The 23,168-nt window shown below is 38.7% G+C and overlaps 1 protein-coding gene across 4 annotated transcripts in view; it reads right to left on the minus strand.

The window, feature by feature from the left end:
* Nucleotides 1-23,168, minus strand: part of FBN1 (fibrillin 1) — a 236,413-nt gene that overhangs the window by 71,566 nt on the left and 141,679 nt on the right. For all 4 annotated transcript variants that reach the window (XM_073211771.1, XM_073211772.1, XM_017680284.3 and 1 more), the window contains 14 exons: nt 22,722-22,847; nt 19,469-19,591; nt 16,218-16,340; nt 15,279-15,431; nt 11,643-11,696; nt 9,960-10,085; nt 6,948-7,073; nt 6,268-6,387; nt 5,907-6,044; nt 5,005-5,055; nt 3,318-3,443; nt 2,113-2,340; nt 525-650; nt 277-405 (listed from right to left, as the gene is read on the minus strand). In XM_073211771.1, the coding sequence (XP_073067872.1) occupies nt 277-405; nt 525-650; nt 2,113-2,340; nt 3,318-3,443; nt 5,005-5,055; nt 5,907-6,044; nt 6,268-6,387; nt 6,948-7,073; nt 9,960-10,085; nt 11,643-11,696; nt 15,279-15,431; nt 16,218-16,340; nt 19,469-19,591; nt 22,722-22,847 (1,749 nt within the window). The remainder of the gene's footprint in view (nt 1-276; nt 406-524; nt 651-2,112; nt 2,341-3,317; nt 3,444-5,004; nt 5,056-5,906; nt 6,045-6,267; nt 6,388-6,947; nt 7,074-9,959; nt 10,086-11,642; nt 11,697-15,278; nt 15,432-16,217; nt 16,341-19,468; nt 19,592-22,721; nt 22,848-23,168) is intronic.

The following is a 23,168-nucleotide window of genomic DNA, read 5'->3' on the forward strand; positions in this document are numbered from 1 at the left end:
TTCAATTGTTCTGTCTCCCCTGGGGTGTCTATTCCATATGTTAAGCTCACTTCTCAGGGACCCATAACTGGTGTCCAAAGCCACCCCTCCCCCCATGGCGTAAATTCCCTCATTTCTTCTGCATGTCAGTCTCTCTCTGCCACAGACTGATTCCTGACTCACTGGCCAGGAGACCCGTGCCCTGGGGGAGCAGGAGGAACCTGGGAAATAGTCTATGAGTCATCGAAGCTTCTTGGAATCTTTTTTCCTGCACTGATCGAAAGGTCACACACTTACCCATACAATTCTTCATCATCATGAATCCACTTTCATAGCCTTCATCGCACTTGCATTCAAAGTCCCCTGGGGTGTTAACGCACTGGCCTCGGCCACAGAGGTCCGGAGATATGCGGCATTCATCAATGTCTGCACAGAAGCAGTGAGTGGCAGCAAATCAGTGTTAGGGTAGCTTTAATTCCTGCGGCAACATGTTAAAGATGAAGGGTTCCAAAGGGTGTCCCTCCAAGGGAGGCCCCTTCACTGACCTGTGCAGTTCCTTTCTTCAGAATCAAGAGCGAAGCCGCTGTCACACCTGCACTTAAAGCTGCCGATGGTGTTCCTGCACTTGCCATGGGTGCAGAGGCTGGGAATCATCTTGCACTCATTGATATCTTCAAGATAAATAAAATGTGCAAAAAGTTCATGATACAATTAAGAGGTTTTAATGGTCATTTTAAACCCACGAGTTGGTGGGTCTTGATTTAAGGTCTTGGCATTTTAAAGAATGTGTGGTGATCCATGAGAAATAGGATTTTGTAAACATTTCTAGTCTCTTAAACGTCCATATTTTACACAACATTATTACAAAAGCAAAGCATGTGCTGACTTGGACTTCCAGATACCAGCACACTGCTTGATGTACACCAAACATTCTAAACCACAAATACTCTAAACCACTGGCATCTATACTTAAATCACATAGGAGATTATTGGGATATATTGCCCCATAGCAATCAGTTGAGTGTGTAGTGGAATGAGATATTCATTTATGATTCTGATGCTTTTTTGGATATCCCTAACAAAAATTTCAAAGATCTTGCTTAAAATTTAAATCATTTGCAGTAATGTATACTATTTAAAATATATTCTCAACTCATATTAAGGTTTCATTAATAAAAGAAGACTGCATATATAACATCTGATCTGAGTTTCCCCTTAGGGAGCTTTTCCAAAGCAAAACCTACTGCTCCAGAAATACAAGTTCACTTCTATAAAATGTTGTAAGACAGAACTGGTAGGTTAAATCTCAAGATAAAGTCCTTCTGTGGCAATGATTGCCACATCCTTTGGAAGCAAATCATTCAAGTTCTTTTGTATTTACCTAAGAGAGGACCATCTAGAGAGTGCCTATCTACACATAATTTTAGTCCCCAGGGCTTCTGGGACCAAATGTTCAAAAAAACTAAGTGATATTTATATACCCACTTCCCATTTTGATAAGTTGATTAGTTATGAAGCATAATAATTAAGTCCAGACGCAGTGGGCAACCAAAACAAAACTCCATATTGGGAGCATAAACTAGGTCTCTCTGAATAATTGAAATTCTGAGATGCCAATTATGATTTTTTAATATGCTGAAGTAAACACGTTATGGCTCATTCATAACATGTTAAATCATTTTGGGATTAGGTTAAATCTGTAACTTCTTATTTTTTACATGGATTTTAGATTACAATATAATAAACTGAAGTAATATTTGAAATATCACAAGTCACAGAAGCTTCTATGACATGGATCAAGTCAGCAGATAAAAGGTCATATGGTTTTAGCAGATGGCACAAAAATTCCCGAAGACAATTTTCCCTTTGTTTATGTTTGGCTTAAGATAGTATTGGTATCTACTTTAACACTTCATAGTGGCTAGATGAGAGATGCAAGTGGCCTCAGGAAGTTCTGAAATGCAGAAAAAGACAATCCATTAGAAAGTGAACATTTTGTTCTATGATTCCGAAAGCCGAGAATGTATGCTGAGATGAGGATGACCACACTGATGATCTGCACAGCTAATCTTCCATTAGTCGAACATCCAGCTGATCAAACAGAAGAGCAGTCAACCACAGAAGCCACCGTACCTTTAAAGAAAGGCTTTCCATTTGTAATTTCCTTCGTGGCGAACCCGGGCCCCCGGGGACAGAGTTCCTCGTACTCAGGCGTGTTTCTCACAGGACACTCCTCGCATTCGTCGGTGCCCCAGGCCGCCCCCACGGAGCAGCAGCAGGCGTCCATGCGGTGGCGGCCGGCGATGGGCAGAGCGCACTCCTCATCCTCGTACCTCAGGAAGCAGGTTTCCAGGCGGATATCTGCCAGAGGAGCACAGGGACACTGAGGACCACTGCTCTCTTTTCTCTGCACCGAACTGCCAATCAGTTGTGTGAGGCAAAGTACAACACACGTACTAATTCCCTATGGACCTATTGACTGGAATTAATTTTTTCCTCAAAAGGAACCCAGGCTGGGAAGGGTATTCCCACCAAATAAAGACTCTCTTCTCTTTGGCAGCCCATATTTAGTCAGACTTCCTATTTGTAGAAAGTTTACTTTCACCTTCAGCCTTTTTGCTGACGCTACATAAGGAGCAGGATTCTGAGTAAGCCCACAGTGCTTTTTGGGGAGATGTATCGTCCTGTACAAACATGCCTATTACCGACCATGCACTCCACGATGTCCTGACGTCTCTCTAGCTAAAAGCAAACTGCACTCTTTATTGAGGGGGAACACCTGAACTAGCTCCAGCACCTTTTCCTCAGATCCACGTCATTTCTAGAGAGGCACAACAGTAAATTCCAAAATGAAGACTGCCCTACTCGAGGCTGAAGAGGAAAAACGGCGAAGAAAGGCCATTCATTCCTCAAGTATTTTTCCTTTTTATCTTAACAGGTGCATATGTGCTCATTCTTCTGGATACACATGGGATACGTTTAGCCCCCAGCCTACCATTCACCTTGTATCCTGTAGTCCATGGCTTAAGGGTGGCAGATTTAAGAGCTCTGGTATAGTAACTGTGACGGTAGTAATTTAAGGAATAGCTACATATCAATGAAGAACTAAATTTCTCTTCACTAACAACTTCTCTACTCTTTTTATTGAGAATAAACAAAGAGCTTAAATCAGGAAGGCTATTTTGTTGAGGAAACCACCATGGATCCTTTTCAAAATGATGAATTTGGGGTATGTGTGTCTATGCTTTGAACCAAATATTTAACTCTATTTTATCAACTGAGTTTTTAAATAATCTTTAAGAAATGATCATTAGAAAAATAATGAGCTCAGTATTTACCCAGGCAGATCCTCCCCGTGGCATCCAAAGTCATCCCAGTGGGACACTGACACTGAAATGATCCTTTAGAGTTCACACATAAGCCATTTTTGCATACTCCTGGGAATACTTCACATTCATCTATGTCTATGAAGGAAAAAAACATGAAGTTAACATATCTCTACAACAACAGTCTCTTTCATTTCATGGAATCACAACTATTTGCACAGCAGAAAAGGCTATTTTGAACCTGATAAGTACACAAAACCAAGTGTGCCTGCAAATAGCTCATGTAGAATTTCTGGGATGTCTGAATAGCAACCAGACTGAGCCCACCTGATACCAAAGATTTATAAGAGTTTCTCCATTGGTCTCAGGGAGTCATTCTTGAGTTGCAGAGACCAGGAGCTGGTGTGAGTTCTTGGAAACAGTTCTGGGTACTGTGGACTGGGTAAAGCCCCTAGGGGCCATATAATTAGCCTCTGGAGACCAGATGCCTGGAAGTAAGTAGAGAAACAGAAGCCTGGTTTTTCAAACTAACAGAGGAGAAATAACTTGAAGATGAGCATAGAAAAAAATCCCACTGAGGAATAGGGGGCCAGTCATAAGAGTCTCTTTAGAGAAGTTCTAAGATGTCCCTGGAAAGTGCATATAAGTCAGCAGGCTGTTCTGTCAAAGTCTTGGTGGTCCCAAATTTGGGGAATTGAAAGATGCTCATGTTCATTCATTCATCATTCCCTCAATTTCTCTTAAATGTACCAGTCCTCCCCAATTTGCTTAATGAAGAGCACTATGATCTCTGCATTTAATTTGGCAAAATATTCACCATCAAGTCACTTGCCTGCCATTGCCAAAAAAGGGGAGCATTAGTTGAGAAACTCACAAACACTGTCTATTTAGAAGAGGTAACTTTCCAAGCCAGTGAAAAAAAATATTTTAATCTTACCATGTAAGAGAGATAAATGAAGAATGAGAAATTTACCTCTTTGGTTTTTTTTTTTTTCTTGTCTCTGGTATACCAAAATGTGTTGCTGAGGTCAGATAAGATTGTAACAGTGGTCTGGACCAGAGAAAGGCCAAAGGATTCAGTCATCATTTGGAAAGCAAGACCTTGGGTGGGGGTTGTAATGTTCCTTTCTACTTTAGCAGGAATAAGACTTCATTTCATTCCACATATGGGACTAATTGCTGTTTTTAAAATTTTTCAGCTGCTGTGTCATGTCAGGTTGTGTTAGTCACCCTGACCTATGTCTATCTGGTACTCCGTGAGAAAGAATCACGGCAAACTGGAGAGAATCCACACAGACTTTCAAAAATGAGGCAAGAGAGTGTGTCCGTCTAAATCATCCATGACCGTGAAACAAACAAACAACAGGACAAACCAAGAAGAATGCCAATTTTATAGCCTCATCAAAAACTTTCTTTCTTCTCTTCCTGATAGATAACATTTTGAAAATGAAGTCACTCTACACCGTGGTCAGCCTAAAAGATTTGTAGTCCCCCTGCCCTCTGGCCATAGTGACCTGACACTGGCCATAGCAGTGTATGTGCTTGTGAAATACGTCGGTTCTGCTCTGCAGTGAGTATCATTTTCTTCTCTGCTGTATATTTCTCATTAGGAAGTTACATGATAGCTTTATCCAATGCAAGTTAATGCAAGCATTTTCATGCACACAGAAATCTATAGTTTATAAGGAACCATAAGTACCTTCACATTGTGTTCCTTTAATTCTTGAGTAGCCTTTACCACATATGGGATCTGTGAAAAAAACAAACAAAAACGAAAATTTGAAGTAACAAATATCCAGACTTTGTATGACAGTATAAGAAACATGAGAAAGGACCTGGAATGTGAATTAGATTTTGTTGCTACCAGGACGTCTAAGATAACAAAGTGGTCCTGAGATTGCATAGGTGAGGAACAATGAAATGCCTCCTTGAATAAAGCTCAGTTCCTCTGAGACACCCTAAAAGACCCAAAGGTGCCCTAAAGATCATGCTAAAGTGACAACTAAGAAGGAAACTGGCTATATTTCTCTCTTGATATGAGACTTAAAATAGGAATCACACTACAGGACTACTGTAACATGAGTGTGGAAAACAAAGTCTACAACTTAAAGATGTGATGCCCTGCAGCAGTCACACTGTATAAATTCACACATTTATGTATCCAAATGTTGAATCAGCAAGGCTCTCAAACCTCAGATATACAATAGATTTAAAAGTTTAATCATGAATACTGGTTCCTTTACGTCAATCAGCTTTTTGGAAGAAAATCCACACCTCTAAAAAGCTGAGGACCCCTAGTCAGTAGGTTCCCAACAGAGCTGATAGGAACTGCTGATCCAAGAAAGCAACACCAGATAACTACATTATAATGTGGTGATAGAAAACAACAAATTAACCGAATCACATAAAATCATCATCCCTGACACTTCTCTTAGTTTTCTTATTTAGTTAATAGGAATTCTAATGTTTCATTGAAGTCATCAGAATGAAATCTTCTAAAACTCCCCTGTGAACCCAAATGAACCAAGCCCTGGGCTTGCCCTTCCTAAGCAAAGGGACCAGTGGGGTGGCCCCGGGAACTGCAGCACGCCTTCCTCTTACCGACTTGGCACAGGGTACATGGGCTCCCCCAGGCAGCGCCAAGGGAGGAGCAGCACTGGGACTTTAAAGTGGCTCCATTGATGTTGATCTCGCACCGCCCATCGATGACAGTCTGCCAGCAAGTGCCCTTGATGGTTTCTGCAGGGGGTGGAGGATGACACTTACTAGACATGTAACAGAATCTACATCAGAAATCCAAACATGTGCACTGGAATTATCACAAGAATAGCATCAGAAAACAAGGGGTAATGATCATTTTATGTTCTGTCCCTCCATACTTAAACCCTTTTGTAAGAAGAGCTGATATTAGATACAGCAGCATGAATAAGCACAGGAAAATCATTCTCGGAAAGATAAATACCTATGCAGATGGTTTTGGTTGGGTCCAGAGTACTTTCAGAAGAACATTCACAAATGAAAGAGCCTGGGCTGTTCTTGCAGACTCCATTAATGCAAGGACTTGATTCACATTCATCAATGTCTGAAACAAAAACAGATCTTGGGCATGAATGAATATGCAAACGATGGCCTCAATTGCTAGCCATCGCAATTGACAGTTCTTCATTAGACAGTAAAGCTGGTCTAGATAGATTTTTTCCTAGACTAGAGGGAATGTCAAAAATAACAATGGAGCATATCTCTATAGTACAGAATTTGGCGCATGACTGAATTTTTGTCTTCAGAAAATCTGGAGCAAATGCAAGTGTGATTTCTCAAATGCTAACTCAAATAGCATATCTGCAATATTTTCTTCATCTATTAAATGATGGCAAATAAAATGCCAGTTGCAGGCAAATACAAAATGAATACCTTTAAACGGCATTTCGATATAAAGTAAATGGGCAACTGAAGGGCCAGTTGCAGGTAAGTACCACCAGAAGATTATAGAGTGCATAAAAGTGTCATTTAGGATTACAGAATCTCCACTAAAAGTGACATAGTTGTCTAGAATAGAAGCAACTCCAATTTATTCTCACACTTTTCTAGGGGTGGTGTAAAAGACAGTAAAATAGATGGTATAAGAACAAAAATATAGTTTACCTTCACAGGTTTTTAGGTCAGGTTTGTATATAAATCCCTTGGGGCAGGTACAGACAAAACTCCCAGGAGTGTTTCTACATTGTCCATTGTCACAAAGTAGACTGTTCAATACACATTCATTGATATCTGGAAAACCAGTGAACATGAACTTTTAAAAGAGCCCATACCTTGCATGTAATTTCTTCGCTTTTTTAGGTTTAACTTTTTAAGGTCACAGTGATATGATTAATTCAAGCACAAAGTTCTTACCTTTGGTTTTTGCCTAAAGTACCTAATTTTAAGAAAACAGGGGCTTGATCTGATTGTCTATTTTAGGTATCTACAAAATCTAAATTCACCAGACACTATTCTATTCACTTCTTTCTTTAGCAGGAAGAAAACCTCCCCTTTTGCTTCCCATGGGGTGATTTTTGGATGAAGCAAAAACATCTCTGTGTCCTTCTGGCTTACCAAATAAATAATTATTTTGTGTGTGTGTCTGCCAGTAAAGAGAGGCTCTTACAGAAAAGTGAAATAGTAAAACTTGTTCTACTATTAAAAAAAATAGTAGAACTGAGTCTAGTTTGAAGGTACCACATACACTCAAATAGCAATTGTTAAAAAAATGGAGCCCTAAAATTAAGGGTGTGAGACAGGAAGGATTCATTTCTCAGAAGCCAACGTAGACTGCCAAGAAGGAAGGGCCAAGTTTGGGCCAGCAATGAAAATCAGGAGGAGAAAGATAAACCTGTAGTCAAAGAAAAGGGGTTTTATGGTAAGTTTGTAGTTCCCTGAACTGCTACTATCCTCTGTTTTCTTAAAATCTGGTTTAGCCTGAAATTCAGATGAAAGCTGATTTAAATGGGGGCAGAGAATATACTTGGATGTACTGTTAATTCTTTTCATGTGTGTGCAAAGGCCACATTTTAAGAAGGAAAGCAGGTAAAAAATATTCAAAGTAAGATCTATGCCTTTTCAAAAATAACTGCTACCTCCACTTTGTCCATAATCATCAACAGCCCTAACAACAAAAGCATTTATTAAGTGTGGCACTCTGCTTCAACCTGCAAAATTAGAGAACTGTACATTGTATGAGCGGCTTAGTACTCTTGCCATTTTCTGTCCTTTAAGTAGTTAAACTGAAGACAAAAGTGAAAATTTCTTATGATGAATAGTGGAAATACAGGGCAGAAGAAGAGATTGCTACAGGGTGTGAGAGCAGGCCACTTACAGAAATAGCTCAGAGACGCCCAGAGAGCCAGAGGAGACAAAGCAATTGAGGGCTTGCTTTAGGATGTGTGGGGTGAGCTTCCCTCTTTATTGTCTCTATAATCCACTCCCTTTTCTTCTTGTGTGCACTGATAGAGCCATAGATAGAGTTGAGACCTTCATTACGTGTCACCGGTAAAGGTGCCCACATTCTTTTTAACATTAGTATCAAAGTGTCAACATAAACACAGAATTTTGTAGGAGGAGAAGCTAGGAAAAAAAAGAAAATAAAGAAAAGGTCAAGTATGAAAAAGCTGAATTTGATGACAGTCATTGCAAAAGATTAAAAGAACTGTAGAAAACCAGACTTTTTTGGAGGATACAAAGATTCCTGAAAGGAGTCAGATATACATACCTGACTAGGCTGGAGGAGCTTTGGAAAGAAAATGTACAAGAATAAGAGGTCAGGAGACAGCTTATGGGTATTTTAGAGATGGTCATTTTTCAATGGTTCAATATAGTATATAGTAAACTTGAAAATAGTTAACTGACATGGCCATTTGTCCTTGTTCAAGGCAATAAAGTTCTATAATATGATATAATTTAATCTCATTCCTCTTAAAGTTAAGGCATTATTTGTCCAATCAAAATCAACAAGTTTCTTTGAAGGGGTCCAAGTATTTCTGCAAGCTTCCCAACACCAAAGGACTTCAAATGGTAAAGTAAGGGACCATGACAAATAAAACAGCTTGATACCCAAGGACAAATGGGAGAAGGAGCTGTTCTTTCTTGGGTCAGAACATATGGCAACTCTCTGATGGCTGGACAGGAGAGAGCTGAGTCCAGTACCTGACAAGTAGTTGACACTACGTAGATTATGTGTTGAAATGCCCGAAAAGGGCATTTATGTTTATTTCAGTCTGCAGCATCTCTGAATTATTACATGTTCCAAAGACTGGCTGCCTTAGAGCAGTGCCTTTCAAACCCAATCACTAAAATGCCACTAATGGCAGAAGAGAGTAAGTTCCTAACCCCTAAGCCCTAAATGGCTCTCAGAAAGTAAAAAATATATCCTCATTTTGTCTGAAAGCCTATTGATAATCATCCATGAAAGTATGTTTGGTTTTTTTAATGTAAAACTGTTCTGCTTCCAAATCAAAAAGATGCAACATCTTATATTTTGGTTTTGGCATACTCTGGCCTATTCCCCTGAGTATGAATATTCCAGTTTTAGAAGCCCAACTTCAGGGAATCTGCAGTAGTATGTTGCTACACTGCAGAATGGACAGTACATTTCAGAAAATGTTAGTCTAGGCAATGGGAGAAAACTGAAGAAACAATAATGGTGCCCATTCTGGCCATTTTCTTCCCAACAAAGAGCCTTTTTTCTCTAATTACTGGCTAGTAGCTTCATTAAGGATTGTCAGAGCATCAAAAATAGTGTTTGTTAAATTTAACAGAGAGCAGTTACTACTGAAACTTTGCTGGGTTTTCTCTGATTAAATCTAAGAAGTGGTTGGGAGAAGGGTAAAAATAGGGATGCCTTTGGTGACACATAAGAGTGGCTCACAACTTTTGCATATTATATATCTAAGGAGCTTTTCTCTTGTGGAGTGAATTTGATATATGATTACTCATAAATTGTCAGGATTTTGCTATGTAAATTTTAGTTAATCAAGACACATGTGTGCCATGCTGCCATCCAAAGTCTACAGCATCCATTTGCTCAGTCCTTAAAGCTACAGAAGAGCAGTTCCCTCCAAGCAACAAATGAAGGAATGCATGGCACACGAAATGTCTTAGCAAACAAGTGACATTTCTTACCAACACAATTTTTCCCAGATGAATCCACTTCATATCCTGAATTGCATATACATTTGTAGGTCCCACGGAGATTTTCACAAATTCCATTTGGGCAAATATCAGGATCTAATGCACATTCATTTATATCTGCACCACAACAAAAGTTCTAAATTAATAACATTCTAAAGTAAACACCATATGAACTGTCAAAAAATAACGTTACAATAAATGTAAGCCCCTTAGGACCTCATGAAAATAAAGTTTCACCTCAATGAGAAAACTTGATCTCTTTTTCTCACTATGAGATATTCTGTCAAATCTTCCTTCCCTGAAAGGAACTTGGCATCTTAGCTGGAGCTACAAGATCACCAATCCGTAATTAAGCTGGAGGAGAACTCCTGGACTTCTAGTCCAAACATCAAGATGCAAAGTAGATCAACTGCAGAGCCCAAGTCCCTCCAACTGGTCTCCCTGCCCCCTGGCCATCCCTCTTCAATCTACTTCCCACACTGCCACCAGACAGCCTAAAAACAGGGTGATTCTCATTCTCAAACTTCGGTACGTTCAATAATATCCTCAAGATTAATTCAAAATATGAATTCTGTTTATTTACTTTCCATTTCTCACTTCTCCATGGACATATAATGCCCTCCTCACCCTGTGTCAGGAATGGCAGGGGCAGACCTGTTCATTGGTCCACAGCCCACTAAAACACCACCTGCTCTGGAAACGCTTCTGCTCCTCTGCCCAGGTAAGGCTGCGTCCTTCCTCTTCCAAGTGCTCGCAGACAGAGGGGCGCTCCCACGGTCAGTGGTGAGCCAGAATGACAGTGGGGGGACGGCTAGTCTCAAATCTTGGTGCCTGACTCTCATAAATCAGGGTTGATTTATTTTGCTTCTCTCCAGGTCCCTATCACAACTTATTTACTCCCCACTAACTCCTATTTATTATAAATGTCCTTACTTTTCTGTTCTCCTCCAAATATCTCCTCCCCATCTTTATCCACTAATGAAATCAATCAAGAGAATAAACTGTCAGCTCAGCCAGTCCACATTTTTTCAGAACTCTCCTGAATCAAATCACTGAATTTTACATTAATAAAATAATTCCTTCCTCTTTCTTGTCACGTAGTTTTACACTTGTTCCAATTCTCCCTTGCAACTTTAATTCCTTCTATGCCACCAATATTTCTCTAGTTCTAACTCCTCCACTTACATATTTCATTCCCTTTTAGCTCGGTTAATTGTCTCTGCTTAAAAGATGGTTCCCTATTGCCATCTCATAATGACTGAGCACGTGACAGTTAAGATATCGTTTAAAATGGGGACTGATAACAGTTTAGTTGAGGCTGTAACCCTGAACTGCACTTGACAGTGGAAAATTCGAAGGAGGGCCAGGCTGCCCTTTGTCATGAACAAGCAACCACGGACACTTTACCTCATCCACAGGCCTCCCTCGGTCATCCGGGACAGCACTCAACCCTTCAGTGCCAAGCCCACACTCACACCCGGCAATGCCAGGACCCACTCTGCAGCAGGCGATCTGCTCTCAAGGGCTTCTATATGCCCCAGGGACCTCACATGGGAATGGCTAGAGAAGTTGTCGGACCGGATTGGTGTAAAGGGACCAACTGGAAACCCACAGGAAGGCCTGGTACTGCCTCTGCACATGCTTAAGGTAGTAAATGTCAAAACAAGTCCTTACCACTGCCTGCTGACGTCATTCCTGGCCCACTGCTGCAGAGTGCCTGATATTCCGCTGCAATAAATTAACAGATAGTAAATGATTCCCATGTTTGCAGAACAGGTCAATCCTGCCCTTGGCTTTGCACACATCATTTCCTCCTAAGTGAGTGAAACTGAAATAAAGTGGTAACGGAAAAGGAGGCCTCTCCCGGGGGAGTCACCAGGCTCACATTTTAAAGATTCTGCATCACCATGGAAAAGGACTTTTAAGGGTATAAGCAACTTATAGCAATTCCTTGTGCAAGCACTTTCGGAAAAGGTGTTTTTCCTATTATTTGATTTTGTTCACCAGGGAACACTTTACACTTAAAGTGAAATGCGCCTGTTAAAATGTGGTTTCTTAACGGTTAATGAAACTTTCTCCCATGTTCTTGGGAATAGTTTTGTTTCTCAGTGTAAGCTGTTTTTTTTTTTCAGTACAATCAAGTTCTTAACATTTTCTCATTTTTCTCTGCAAATTCTCTAGCCTCCACTCACAAGAACAACACAAGATATCTATACTTGCATTTAAGTGTATTTTTAAAGTTAATATTCATCAAGATACTAGATTCCCTCTATAAGATCAATCAATAGGGCAAATATTGCATAATGTTAAAACTGTGAGGTCTTATAAAAGAAATGGTGGTATACAGAATGTGTTCCCAAATTTGTGATGGGATCAAATTTCTATTTCTTAAAATTAATCCATTTTACATAAATTCCAACACTATTTAGATGAACATACAAGTGAATGATGAAGATGAAGAACTAACTGGAATCATACTTCATCCAAGGAAAAGACACAAATGTGCCCCTTAGTTGCCCATGGTTTCTGGCAACCAAAGTCTTAGGGTCAAATGCAACTCATTTGTGCTTAAGGGAGGGAGAACAGGATATTAGGGATTGGCCTCTTTACAGAGGCCAGCTGCACCTCCCTACAGAGGCTCCCGACTGAAGCAAATAGTTCTTAAACTTCTGCATTCTAGAAAATTTTATCCCTGATGACAGCAGATGCAAATGAGTTGTACAGATTAAAAAAAGAAGATCGAATCCTTCATAGCCTCTGCCTTTCAGAAAAGGTAAGTTTCAGAAAAGTGGTGAAATCCCTTAATTTTGAAATCGTCTTAAAGGGACCAAAAAAAAAAAAAGAACAAATGGGAAGGTGAGTGTCATTGTGTGTTTGACAGCCAGCGACTGGGAGCAAAAAGAAGTATATCTGCTTTATTCTCTCACATCAGCAATTAATTGAAATACTCGCAAAATACTGCAGGTAATAAAACAGGAAAACCAAAATCATGGCAGTTTTGTAAAAAGTGGTTTTACAGTTAGCGCTAAGTTAGCCGATCCTTGGCCTAAATGGAAGCAAATTATTGTCATTGTCCTTTTCCATCTGGTACTAGAATATTCTTTGTAGTGAATTCATAGCAGCATGGTTTTAAATGCTCATGACCATGCCTGTTGCTGGGGTTCTTGGGAGCAAGCCTTTCCCTCTGTTGGTTCCTTCTTCTATAAATTGGAGATAATGATCCGCAACTCACACAGAAGTAGCTCTATGGATGTGATGAGAGGATAAGTAAGGGCAGCACGACTGACACAGCTCAAGCACTTAATTGTGGTTGTTGCTGAGCTAACACAATGTTGTGCCATGGAGACAAAGTTATGGGGAGAGATGAGACAACTCCTAATAATCACACTTGTGTGGGTTTAGCTGACTGGTCTCTATAAGGAGTAAAGGCTTAATGGCCAGTGAGAAGTATCTCCATATATGTCTCACTTGACTTCTAGAGCACAGAGGAGCTTTAGATGTTGTGTGGTTGGAGTTTCTCATTAAACTGACAAAAGAAACTCCTTTTGGGTCTCTTCAGTACCTTTAAAAATCTCCCTTCTCTGTCCTGAAATGAGGGATATTCTATGGTGAGAGCCTTCACAATTTGGCATTTTCATAATAATGCCACCTCATATAAAGATATGGAGAAATCAGATAGTACGAAGCCACTTCTGCACATGGACCTCTTCTAGGCAAACTCATTAAAATATAAAACAGAAGATAGTGGAACTGAGCCTCAAATTTAACCCTCTTTCAGCTTTATTGCTTAGAAAAATGTGGTCTCTTTTGGTCTTTTTATAAAGCAACTTGACTTTCCTATGTACCAGAAGAATCCTTTGGAGATGTGATTAGTCCAGAGAAAAATGTAAAAAACAAAGAACTCTATGTCCAGGAGTTTAAGTTTTGGTTCTTCCACTCATTCAAGATGTGAACAAATTAACTATACTCTTGTGTACTGGTTTTCATGAATCACCTATCTTGTAAATTCCATTCATATAAGAAAAATACTTTGAAAAGTTAGAGTAAAAGGATGATATTAACAATATACAAACATAAAACTGCATTGAAATATATTTGTTGGATAGAATTATATTTGTATGCTATATAATTGAAGTACTATAGTAAACATTTAACCAATTGGTTATCATATATAAAATAATAATATACATATTATTCACTTGGTGAAGTAATCAATCAGAATAAAACTTTCTTTTTAAATTGGCCATTAAAATAATCCCCACTTCTTTTAAAGTTTCCCATTTAAATTTCTCTTTCTCTAATTTTCATATTTGAAATTGAAAATGTTTAAAAACTGTGAGTTAATCTTTAATGGACTATATCTAGGTCAGAAATGAACTAACTGAACCTTAGATATAAAACCACTTATCAGAGCTACATATTTTCAATATTACCCCTAAATCTATTTTAGGATATTAGAAGTCAACTTGCCAAGCTACCTGAAAATTATGTTCAAATTTTGACACTCTATTGCTTTAACTTCAATAAACTATTTTTGCCTTAATACATAGAAATAATTTACAGTTGGAGAGTATTTTCTGGATTACCTAAAATAATTCATTTTGTAGATGAGAAAACCAAGGATCCCGTGGTCATATCATTCTATGTTTACTAAGGTAAACCATCTCAAATCCTTCTGAAAATAGGTGAGAAAAATTCCTAAATAAACAAAGGTCCACTAAAAACTAAAGCTCCAATTAAGTAATCTGTCTGCCTGTGGTTGGGGAGAATTCTGACTCACCAGCCAGTTTTCTTCTGACTATGCCATGTCACTTCAAACTGGGAAAAATACTTTTTCCCCAGGGTTGAATAAAATCATTTAGGAAAAGCACACCTAAATCAACATGCGGGATTTGAAAAAAATTCACAAATGGCCTTTTGGAAAAAAGTTGGATGTATTCAGGTAATGTGAAAATTATTTCCTTTTACACTCTGTAAAATTCTGCTTTTATAATAGTTCCTGCAAAATGCAAACACTATGAGACTACTTCAGAAAACAAGACAAGCTGCATGCACTACAGAGAGCATGAATATGGTTGAGGTAGAAGAATTCAGATGGGAGGCACAAATGTGCTGCCTGTTTCAAATGATTGTTAGGGCTGGTGAGTAATGTGTCATCAGATCCTAAGTAACCCTACCAAGACCCCAGGAAGATACATGATGAACCTGAAGAGCATAATATAATCTTTCCCTGTGACTTCCATAAATGCAAAGACTGCAGATGGTGGCAGAAGGCTGACAGAATGAGGGTATCCCCATGACACCACGTACCTGAATTCTGTGCAGGACACGGCTGGCAAGGTTCCCCAAATGCATACTCAGTGTTGGCACAACAGCATTCAGATTTTGTAACAGCACCAAACAAGGGTTTGACACACTGGCCTCTCTTGTATCCACCATAGCATGTGCTCCGCATGTGTGTGTCTAAATAAGAAGCATCTGTCATCACACTATCACTTCAAACAAATGAGAACCCCCATGTCAAAGTGGAAGCTGGCTTTATTTAACCATCATCCCTATTCTAACTCACAGAGAATGCCTCTGGTATTAGGTCTCAGCAGAAAAAACAAAACAAAAACAAAAACAAAAACAAACCACATTCAGCTTCTAACAGCCGGCTTTCAGTGTTCTAGGGACTCTCATGGTATGCCCAGCTGTGAGGCCTGAAGTGCTAGGATTATATCTCATTGATTTTTGTCTTCTCCAGACCTATACAGAGAAGGCACTGAATAAATGTTGAATGAATGATGGATGACAGTTGAATCTCACTCCACAATAAATATTTATTAGAAATGTGGCCTACCTCAAAATACACATGAAATTATTAAACATCTGAATTAGATGTACTTTGAAAAATGAGGACATTTAATCCATAAAAGATTCATTATATAAATCCAGATGTTGGTCCACTAAGTGGTGTCATCTTTATCATCAGAAAGGGGGTTTCCAGCCATGCCCAATGTTCTCCCAGTTCAAAGAGTTTACTGACTACCTTTCTTAAAAATAACTTGGACAAATCTCAAACTTCTTATAAAGCCACATAAAACCATTCTCATATAAGTTTCTTGATTATCCATATCAGTTTCTTGATCTTGTTAGTTTGTTGCTCTGAAAATTTAATTATGTCATATGTGTTACAATAGCATTTGTTACCGTGGGTTTTATTGATGTCAGAGGATGGATGTCTGTCTAGTCATGGCTTTATCTTACCAACACACACACGTCCATCCAGACCCACAGCCAGTCCAGGAAAGCATTCACATCTGTAGGAGCCATCGGTGTTGACGCAGCGCCCATTCATGCAGATCCCAGGTGTTTCACACTCATTAATATCTGTGGTGGGGAAAAGCACTCATTAAAAATGAAGTGACTTTTATCTAAAACTATAACATGTTAACAATTATGTTAACACTTGAAAGTGGGGAAGATGGGAAGCAATATGCAACATCGACAAAATAAAACTCAATGAGATGCATTTAATTTCCTTTGAGAGAACAGTAACGAAAATTTAGAGGTAAACTGAGAGCTTATTTCTTTTCCATGGAAAGCCATTTCAATACTTTTCTCCTGAGATTTTTTTTTTTTACCCAAAACAAGAATCACAAAGGCAAAACAACTGGGAGAAGGAAAGTGATAGGTAAAAGACAAAGGGTCTTGGGTAATGTTCCACATGGCAGTTCTGCCAGGATGGTCAGAAATCTAGCTAGATAATAAACTGCATCTTTGACCCAGGCAGGACACTTTTCTTTTTGGCTTTTAACACCCAGTCAGTCCATGTCCATTTCAGTGCCACTCATGACTTATGCTTCTGGGATAATCAATATGGCTTTAAGAGACATAGAACTAAAAGCCTTGATGGAACACCACAGAAAGGGAACAGAAATTGAACATAGATGATTTTGATGACCATTGCTGGCCAAAAAGAGCACTGCAAGCAATTGGAACCCAGCAAAGAAAAATCTTTCTTAAGTATTACAAATATTTTCTAGTATCATATGTGTATACTTAGGGAGGTCTGGTGAAAGACTTTACTGGGTATATACTAATAACAGCAGAAAATTTTCCCCCTTCATATTAGGGAAGTAGAAATGGTACCAAAATTGTATTTTGGAAAACACAGAACAGTTAGAAGCAGGTCATTCTACAGCAACTTCTTTTATAATATACAACTAGTGTATGTGACTATTTCCTTTCTTCTGACTTAAAAAAGGCAAATTGAGACTGAAACACCTCTGTGTTTTACTTAGCTTGTGTTATTGGCACAAAATATATTCAGATGGTCCAAGATTCCATGTTTGTATTTTAAAACAGCAGTTACATTTAAATACATGAACTCAAACTGGTTCAGTTACTCAGGTCACCTTTTGGTTCAACTTGATATCTACAGTAAAACACTGGTGACTATAGCCTGAAAAACACAACGGCTTTTAAATGGGAACAGAAATGTCACATAGATCCAGAGGGCATTGCTCAATGTGAATGGACTCAACTTTTCGAGAGTGATCGAGGGAGTCCATGCTGTTCGTGAACGAGTTAACTGTGGAGATTAAATTAGCATTGTTTATTCACTTTGAACAGTCATAGCTTCATGGGCTCTGAACTAAGGGCTCAGCACTAAGAGAAAATCTTATCCCATGATGTCAAGAGAAAACTTATGGAAAAGAATAAATTTGGTACACAAAGGATTTCTTTTTTTTCTTTCCTCCTTTATTCTTACAACAGTATGTGTATTCAATATTCTCTATATATTAGAAAAAAGAAGACATACATAAGAATATAGAACATTCTCCCTCCCTCTTTCTCTCTCTCTCTGTGTGGCTCTGATTCTTAAGCCAAAAGTCAGAGCATGCCTTTTGAATCATCAGGCACTTTCAAAGGAATGAAACAATCCATTTATTGATAAGATACTACTTCACTGGTTGCAAACGCCTGCAAAACCTGGTTTCATCTGTGAGGTCATAACATCTTCTGAAATAGTTACAGCAGCATTATCTATGGGCCGTACTTCGGCTGAGAGCCTGTGGCCTGGGTCACGAGCTGCCTATAGGCATGGAAAGTGAATCCTGCTGTGCTCTGTGGATAGGTAAGAGGAGTATGTGTTCTCGCAAAACATCTGCTCACAAAGGCGCTTTCACAGTTCCTTCTGCTATTTTGTTTGGAAGCCTAATTGCAAATATTTCAGTGGTCATTCCCTTCCCCTTTCTTTTTCACTTGAACAACACATAATCTACATGATCTGGCACTTTGTTGTATGCCATCTTACATTGTGGACTATTTCCACGTGTTAATCATGCCTTTCCTATTGTAAGTTCTTCCCAGCGTAGGGCTCAGAAATACAGAAACCAATTTCCTACTTCAAATTTGAAAAACTACATCTTGCTATGAAGACAGATTTGCACAATATTAAGAGCCACTGATGTGAAGGTCATAGAAAATGTAGGTAAACAACCAAAAGCTAGAAGTTCTTTTAAGCCTAGAGAAAAATGCACATCTTGCCAAAGACTGAATACCAGGCTTTCTTTCGTAACACCTTTACTGAAGCTGTTGACCGAGGGAACCCAGAGGAGGAGACCACAGGGCTTTATCCCACCTTCTCGATTTTGAATAGGTGGAAGCTCTACTCTTCTGCATCTGAAACTATAAGCGGGAACCTTTGATTGCAGAATTTTAGATTTCCTGGACCTGTCTGGAGTATGAATTTCCAGTCTGGATTCAACTCAGAACTTTGGCCCAAGTGCAATGATCACCAATCCTGAACACTAAATAAGACAAGAGACACTAAGCACACATTTATCTCTGTTGATTCTTGTTAAGACCCCCATCTTCAACAGCACAAATAAAAATTCCCATTTTTTCCTCAAAACTTGGATCAATGAGATTATTATTCCAGAAGCTACCAAGCTAAACAATGGTTCTTGGTTCATTTATTTCTTCTGCTTAAATCTGTTTCCCTTTTTGCTATGTGACTTGATAAAGCCTAAATAAATTGTCCATGAAAAATTTTCTGTTTCTGAAGGAAATTATGAAGAGTTCACGGCAATAAGAGTCTGCAGTCTTTTGTCCAGGTGAAAATGTCAGAAGCAGTAAATGACAGCCATCAAGAAGCCTAACTTCCATTATTCCCCAACTGCAAGGAAGAGACAAAACTCGGCTTACTTAAAAAGATGCTCACAACTGTTGGTAGACTAACTGGGTGGGTTCAGCTTCTCATTCATTTGCTATGTAGCCTTTCAGGCTCCTTTGAGAAGACCCCCAACACTCTTTCTGAAATAAGACCAGCTTTGGGGGCATAAACCATAGCTCTCTGGATAGCTGGACTTATGGAGTTCTTGCCAGGTTTGCTAAACCAGAATGAGGGGTACTTTAAATAGGGAGAATCATTAAGGAAAAGTGGTACTTCTAATCAATTCTAAGGAGAAAAAGTAGGTAAAGAATATGATTTAGAGTTTTATAGCACAAACCTTTGCAATAACGCCCATCTGATGCCAGCTGAAATCCAGGTTTGCAAATACATTTAAAACTGCCATCTTCATTGATACACATTCCATTAAGGCACATGTTCCTTATGCTGCATTCATCCATATCTGAAAATACAAAAGATACATTTTCTTATGACCAGAAGAGTAAGCTAACAAAGGAAGCCAACTTGGATGAATATAATTCTGTTTCTTCTCATTTCTTTCTTTTTTGTTATTATAGTTTAAGGCAAATGTTCATTCAAATAGTAGCATACAAAGAGAAGAGGGATTATACAAAATACATATGAAATATTGATCTCAAGTTCTCAATTTCTGATATGTTCATGCAAACTATAGGGCTAAATTTATCTTGTGACATGTATGTACATGTGTAGTATATGTAAATATGTATACATATATTATGAAATTCTTCTCTAAGATATATATATACACACACATATGAAATTTGACTTGCTAGAAGCTACTAGGACTCTTTTTTAAGAAAAGGATTTTGCAAATACTGAAAAGTGTGTTAATTGCCTGGTGGTTATATTTACCTCACAGATCCATATAGTTCTAATATACTGAAAATAAAAACAAAATAAAAACTAAGAATGATGGAATTAGACTACTTCCTGATTCTTCAGAAAAACAGAAACCAAAGGATAGCTTGTGGTCTGAAGCACTTTTTAATTTTAATTTTAAATAGAAGCAATTTTAACTATTTTAAAAATGCATATAGAATACAGTAGTGCCAGCTAACCTTTAGGGTTCCTTGGTTGTGTGGATATTTCTTTAAATTTATCAGTGTGTTATTTTATTTAGTATTACAGCTGTCTTGAGAGGCACTTGCTCTTTCAGACATGGTATGTTTTCACTTCCAGGATTTAGTCAGGCCAATGTAATTTATGATTTTTTTAAACAGGATTCTATCCAAACTGAGAATTTTGGCATTAAGTCTTTGAATTGAATCACTGAGATAATATTCTGCCAACAATGTTTCTAAGAACAATTTTGAAATTCTTTTAATGTATGAATAGATTCTTGGGATCTTTCCCAAAGATGTTGGGAAAGACGATAAGAAGCATTCTTCATTTTTTGCTAACGGTCCATGAAGTGGAAACTCATCAATAACTGTCATAATTTTTATTCAGGAAAAAATGGCAGAAGTAAAGGACAAATTGTTTGAAACAGCCCAATTCAAAACAAGGTGATTAATTCAACAGGCAATATAAAATTATGGCTGGCTCTCGGTAGTCAATTTGAAAGTTTCTTTCAAATTTTACATTTTCAGATGCTCTGTAGTATTTTATCACTAGAGAGACATTTTTTAAAAAAAGGATTATAAATACAAAAGAGGACCCTGATGGGCATGGAGGGGAAGAGCTCCTGAGCTCACCTCTCATGGCCACAGGAAGCCTACAACTACATAGGGAGCAATTCCCTCTGCACATGACCTGAAGACCAGCAGAACAGCTCTTTCATAGCTAAATATGTAAAGAAAAAGCCATCATGAGATAGGCAAGAGGGGCAGAGACATGGTCTTCTCAGAGCCCCACCCCTGGTGAAGTGACCCATAAATGGAAGGGATGTCACAGGTGGGGAGTCCTCACTGAGGAGTGAGGGGCTCAAGTCCTACATCAGACACCCCCACCCTAGGGAAGGGTGAGCCCCCACAACGTCTGGCTTAGAGAATCAGATGGGCTTAACTCTGGAAGAGCCAGGGGGCTGTAGGAAACCGAGACTCTGCTCTTAAAAGGCCTAAGCACAAACTCACTCACTCTGAGACCCGCCACAGGGTGACACCATGGGAAGCGCCTAGGACATCTGTGAAGGGCATTTATTGATTCATTTTAGGGCCTGTAACTGAGGGGCAGAGATCTGTAGGAACTTTATCCAGGAATGGAAGTGGTGGCAGGTGCCTTTTTTCTTGGCTTCCTTCTACCTGGCTCGCCCCACACAGATGGGCACCAGTTCTGACACTCTCCACCCAACTTACTAGCACTGCTCGCCTCACCCTGGTGTTCACCTGCAAACCCATGTAACCTAACCCATCTGCCCTGGCAGGCACCCCTCCGAAGTGGCCTACACCCTGCCATACCTGGAAGGTAGCCTCAGTCAGGACCAGCAACCCCCCACCCCCACCAAAGTGTCTCCTGCCCTGCCACACCCAGTGGGTGACCTCAGCTGGAACGGGTACCCCTCCAAAGTGGTGCCTATGGGAGGGGGGGTGTCAGGTTCAACACCCCCATGTTTATTGCAGCATTATTTACAACAGCCGAGATATGGAAGCAACCTAACTATCCATCAATGGGTGTATGGATAAAGAGGATCTGGTACATATACATACATATACATATGTATGTATATATATACACAATGGAATATTACTCCCAAAAAGGAAGGAAATCTTGACATTTGTGACAATAGAGATGGACCTAGAGGGCATTTTGCTAAGTGAAGTAAGTCAGACAAAGACAGACAAACATTGTATGATTTCACTTACACACGGGATCTAAAAATCAAAACAAATCAACAAACAAAACAGAAACAGACTCATAAATACAGAGAACAAACTGGTGATTGCCAGAGTGGGTGGGAGGATAGGTGAAATAAGTAAAGGGGATAAAGAGGTACAAACTTTCAGTTATAAAATAATTATGTCATGGGATATAAAGTACAGCATAGAGAATATAGTCAATAATGTTGGAATAATTTTGTATGGTGACAGATGATACAAAGACTTATTGTGGTGAGCATTTCATAATATATATCAATGTCGAGTCACTATGTTGTACACCTAAAACTAATATAATATTGCATGTCTATATTTTAAAAATTAATTTTTAATTTTGGTATGACAAAATTAATGTAATTAAAAAATAATAAAATGGCTTAAGAATCTGTGGGATTAGGTATGTCCTATTTTTTAAAAAATATCTACAAATTCTGACTGTATAAAATTAAGAAGTAATGACTTATGCCACAAAAGTTTCATCACCACCAGGGATCTTTAAATGGCAAACTCTTCTCATGTATCTGAAATGCTATTGGACTCACAGAAATGTGAATTAAAGACCTGCACTTTGTTGAAAATTACGCTTGCCTCTCAGGTAACAATATGTGAAATATATTTGATACTTCGATCTTTCGCTCCATGTTTGGCTGGTCTAGTTAGAGACTTTTGATAGCAAAACTACAATGGAAGAAAACAAATAATATTATTATACTGTTATTATTATCATAGTACTATTACCTTCACAGTTCCTCCCATCTCGTGTAACATGAAAGCCCGCATTACACACGCAGTGGAAACTGCCATCTGTGTTGATACAACGCCCATTATTGCAGATACGGCCATTCTGCAAACATTCATCAATGTCTAAAATCAAAGTTAAAATAGAAGAAATAACTTTACTTGAGGGATTTTAAATTATTTTATTTCAGCCTCCCTCCATCTCTGAACTCATCTTCTTAGTCTTGAGTTTTAATTACTAAATAATAGTCTTCCATACATACTTGGTTTCAAATTATATGAGATTTAGGATGATTAATTAGAGTTTGAAAGACATGGCAGGAAAAAAAGGCCAATACAGTAGCATTCAACTTAACTCTTATTTCTAATGAGACTTAAATCCTAATTCTTTTAACAAAATGGATCTTTTTCACCATCTTCCTGGCTAATTTAATATGCCAGTATATA

Source organism: Manis javanica, chromosome 8, assembly GCF_040802235.1.
Source record: "Manis javanica isolate MJ-LG chromosome 8, MJ_LKY, whole genome shotgun sequence".
NCBI lineage: Eukaryota > Metazoa > Chordata > Mammalia > Pholidota > Manidae > Manis > Manis javanica.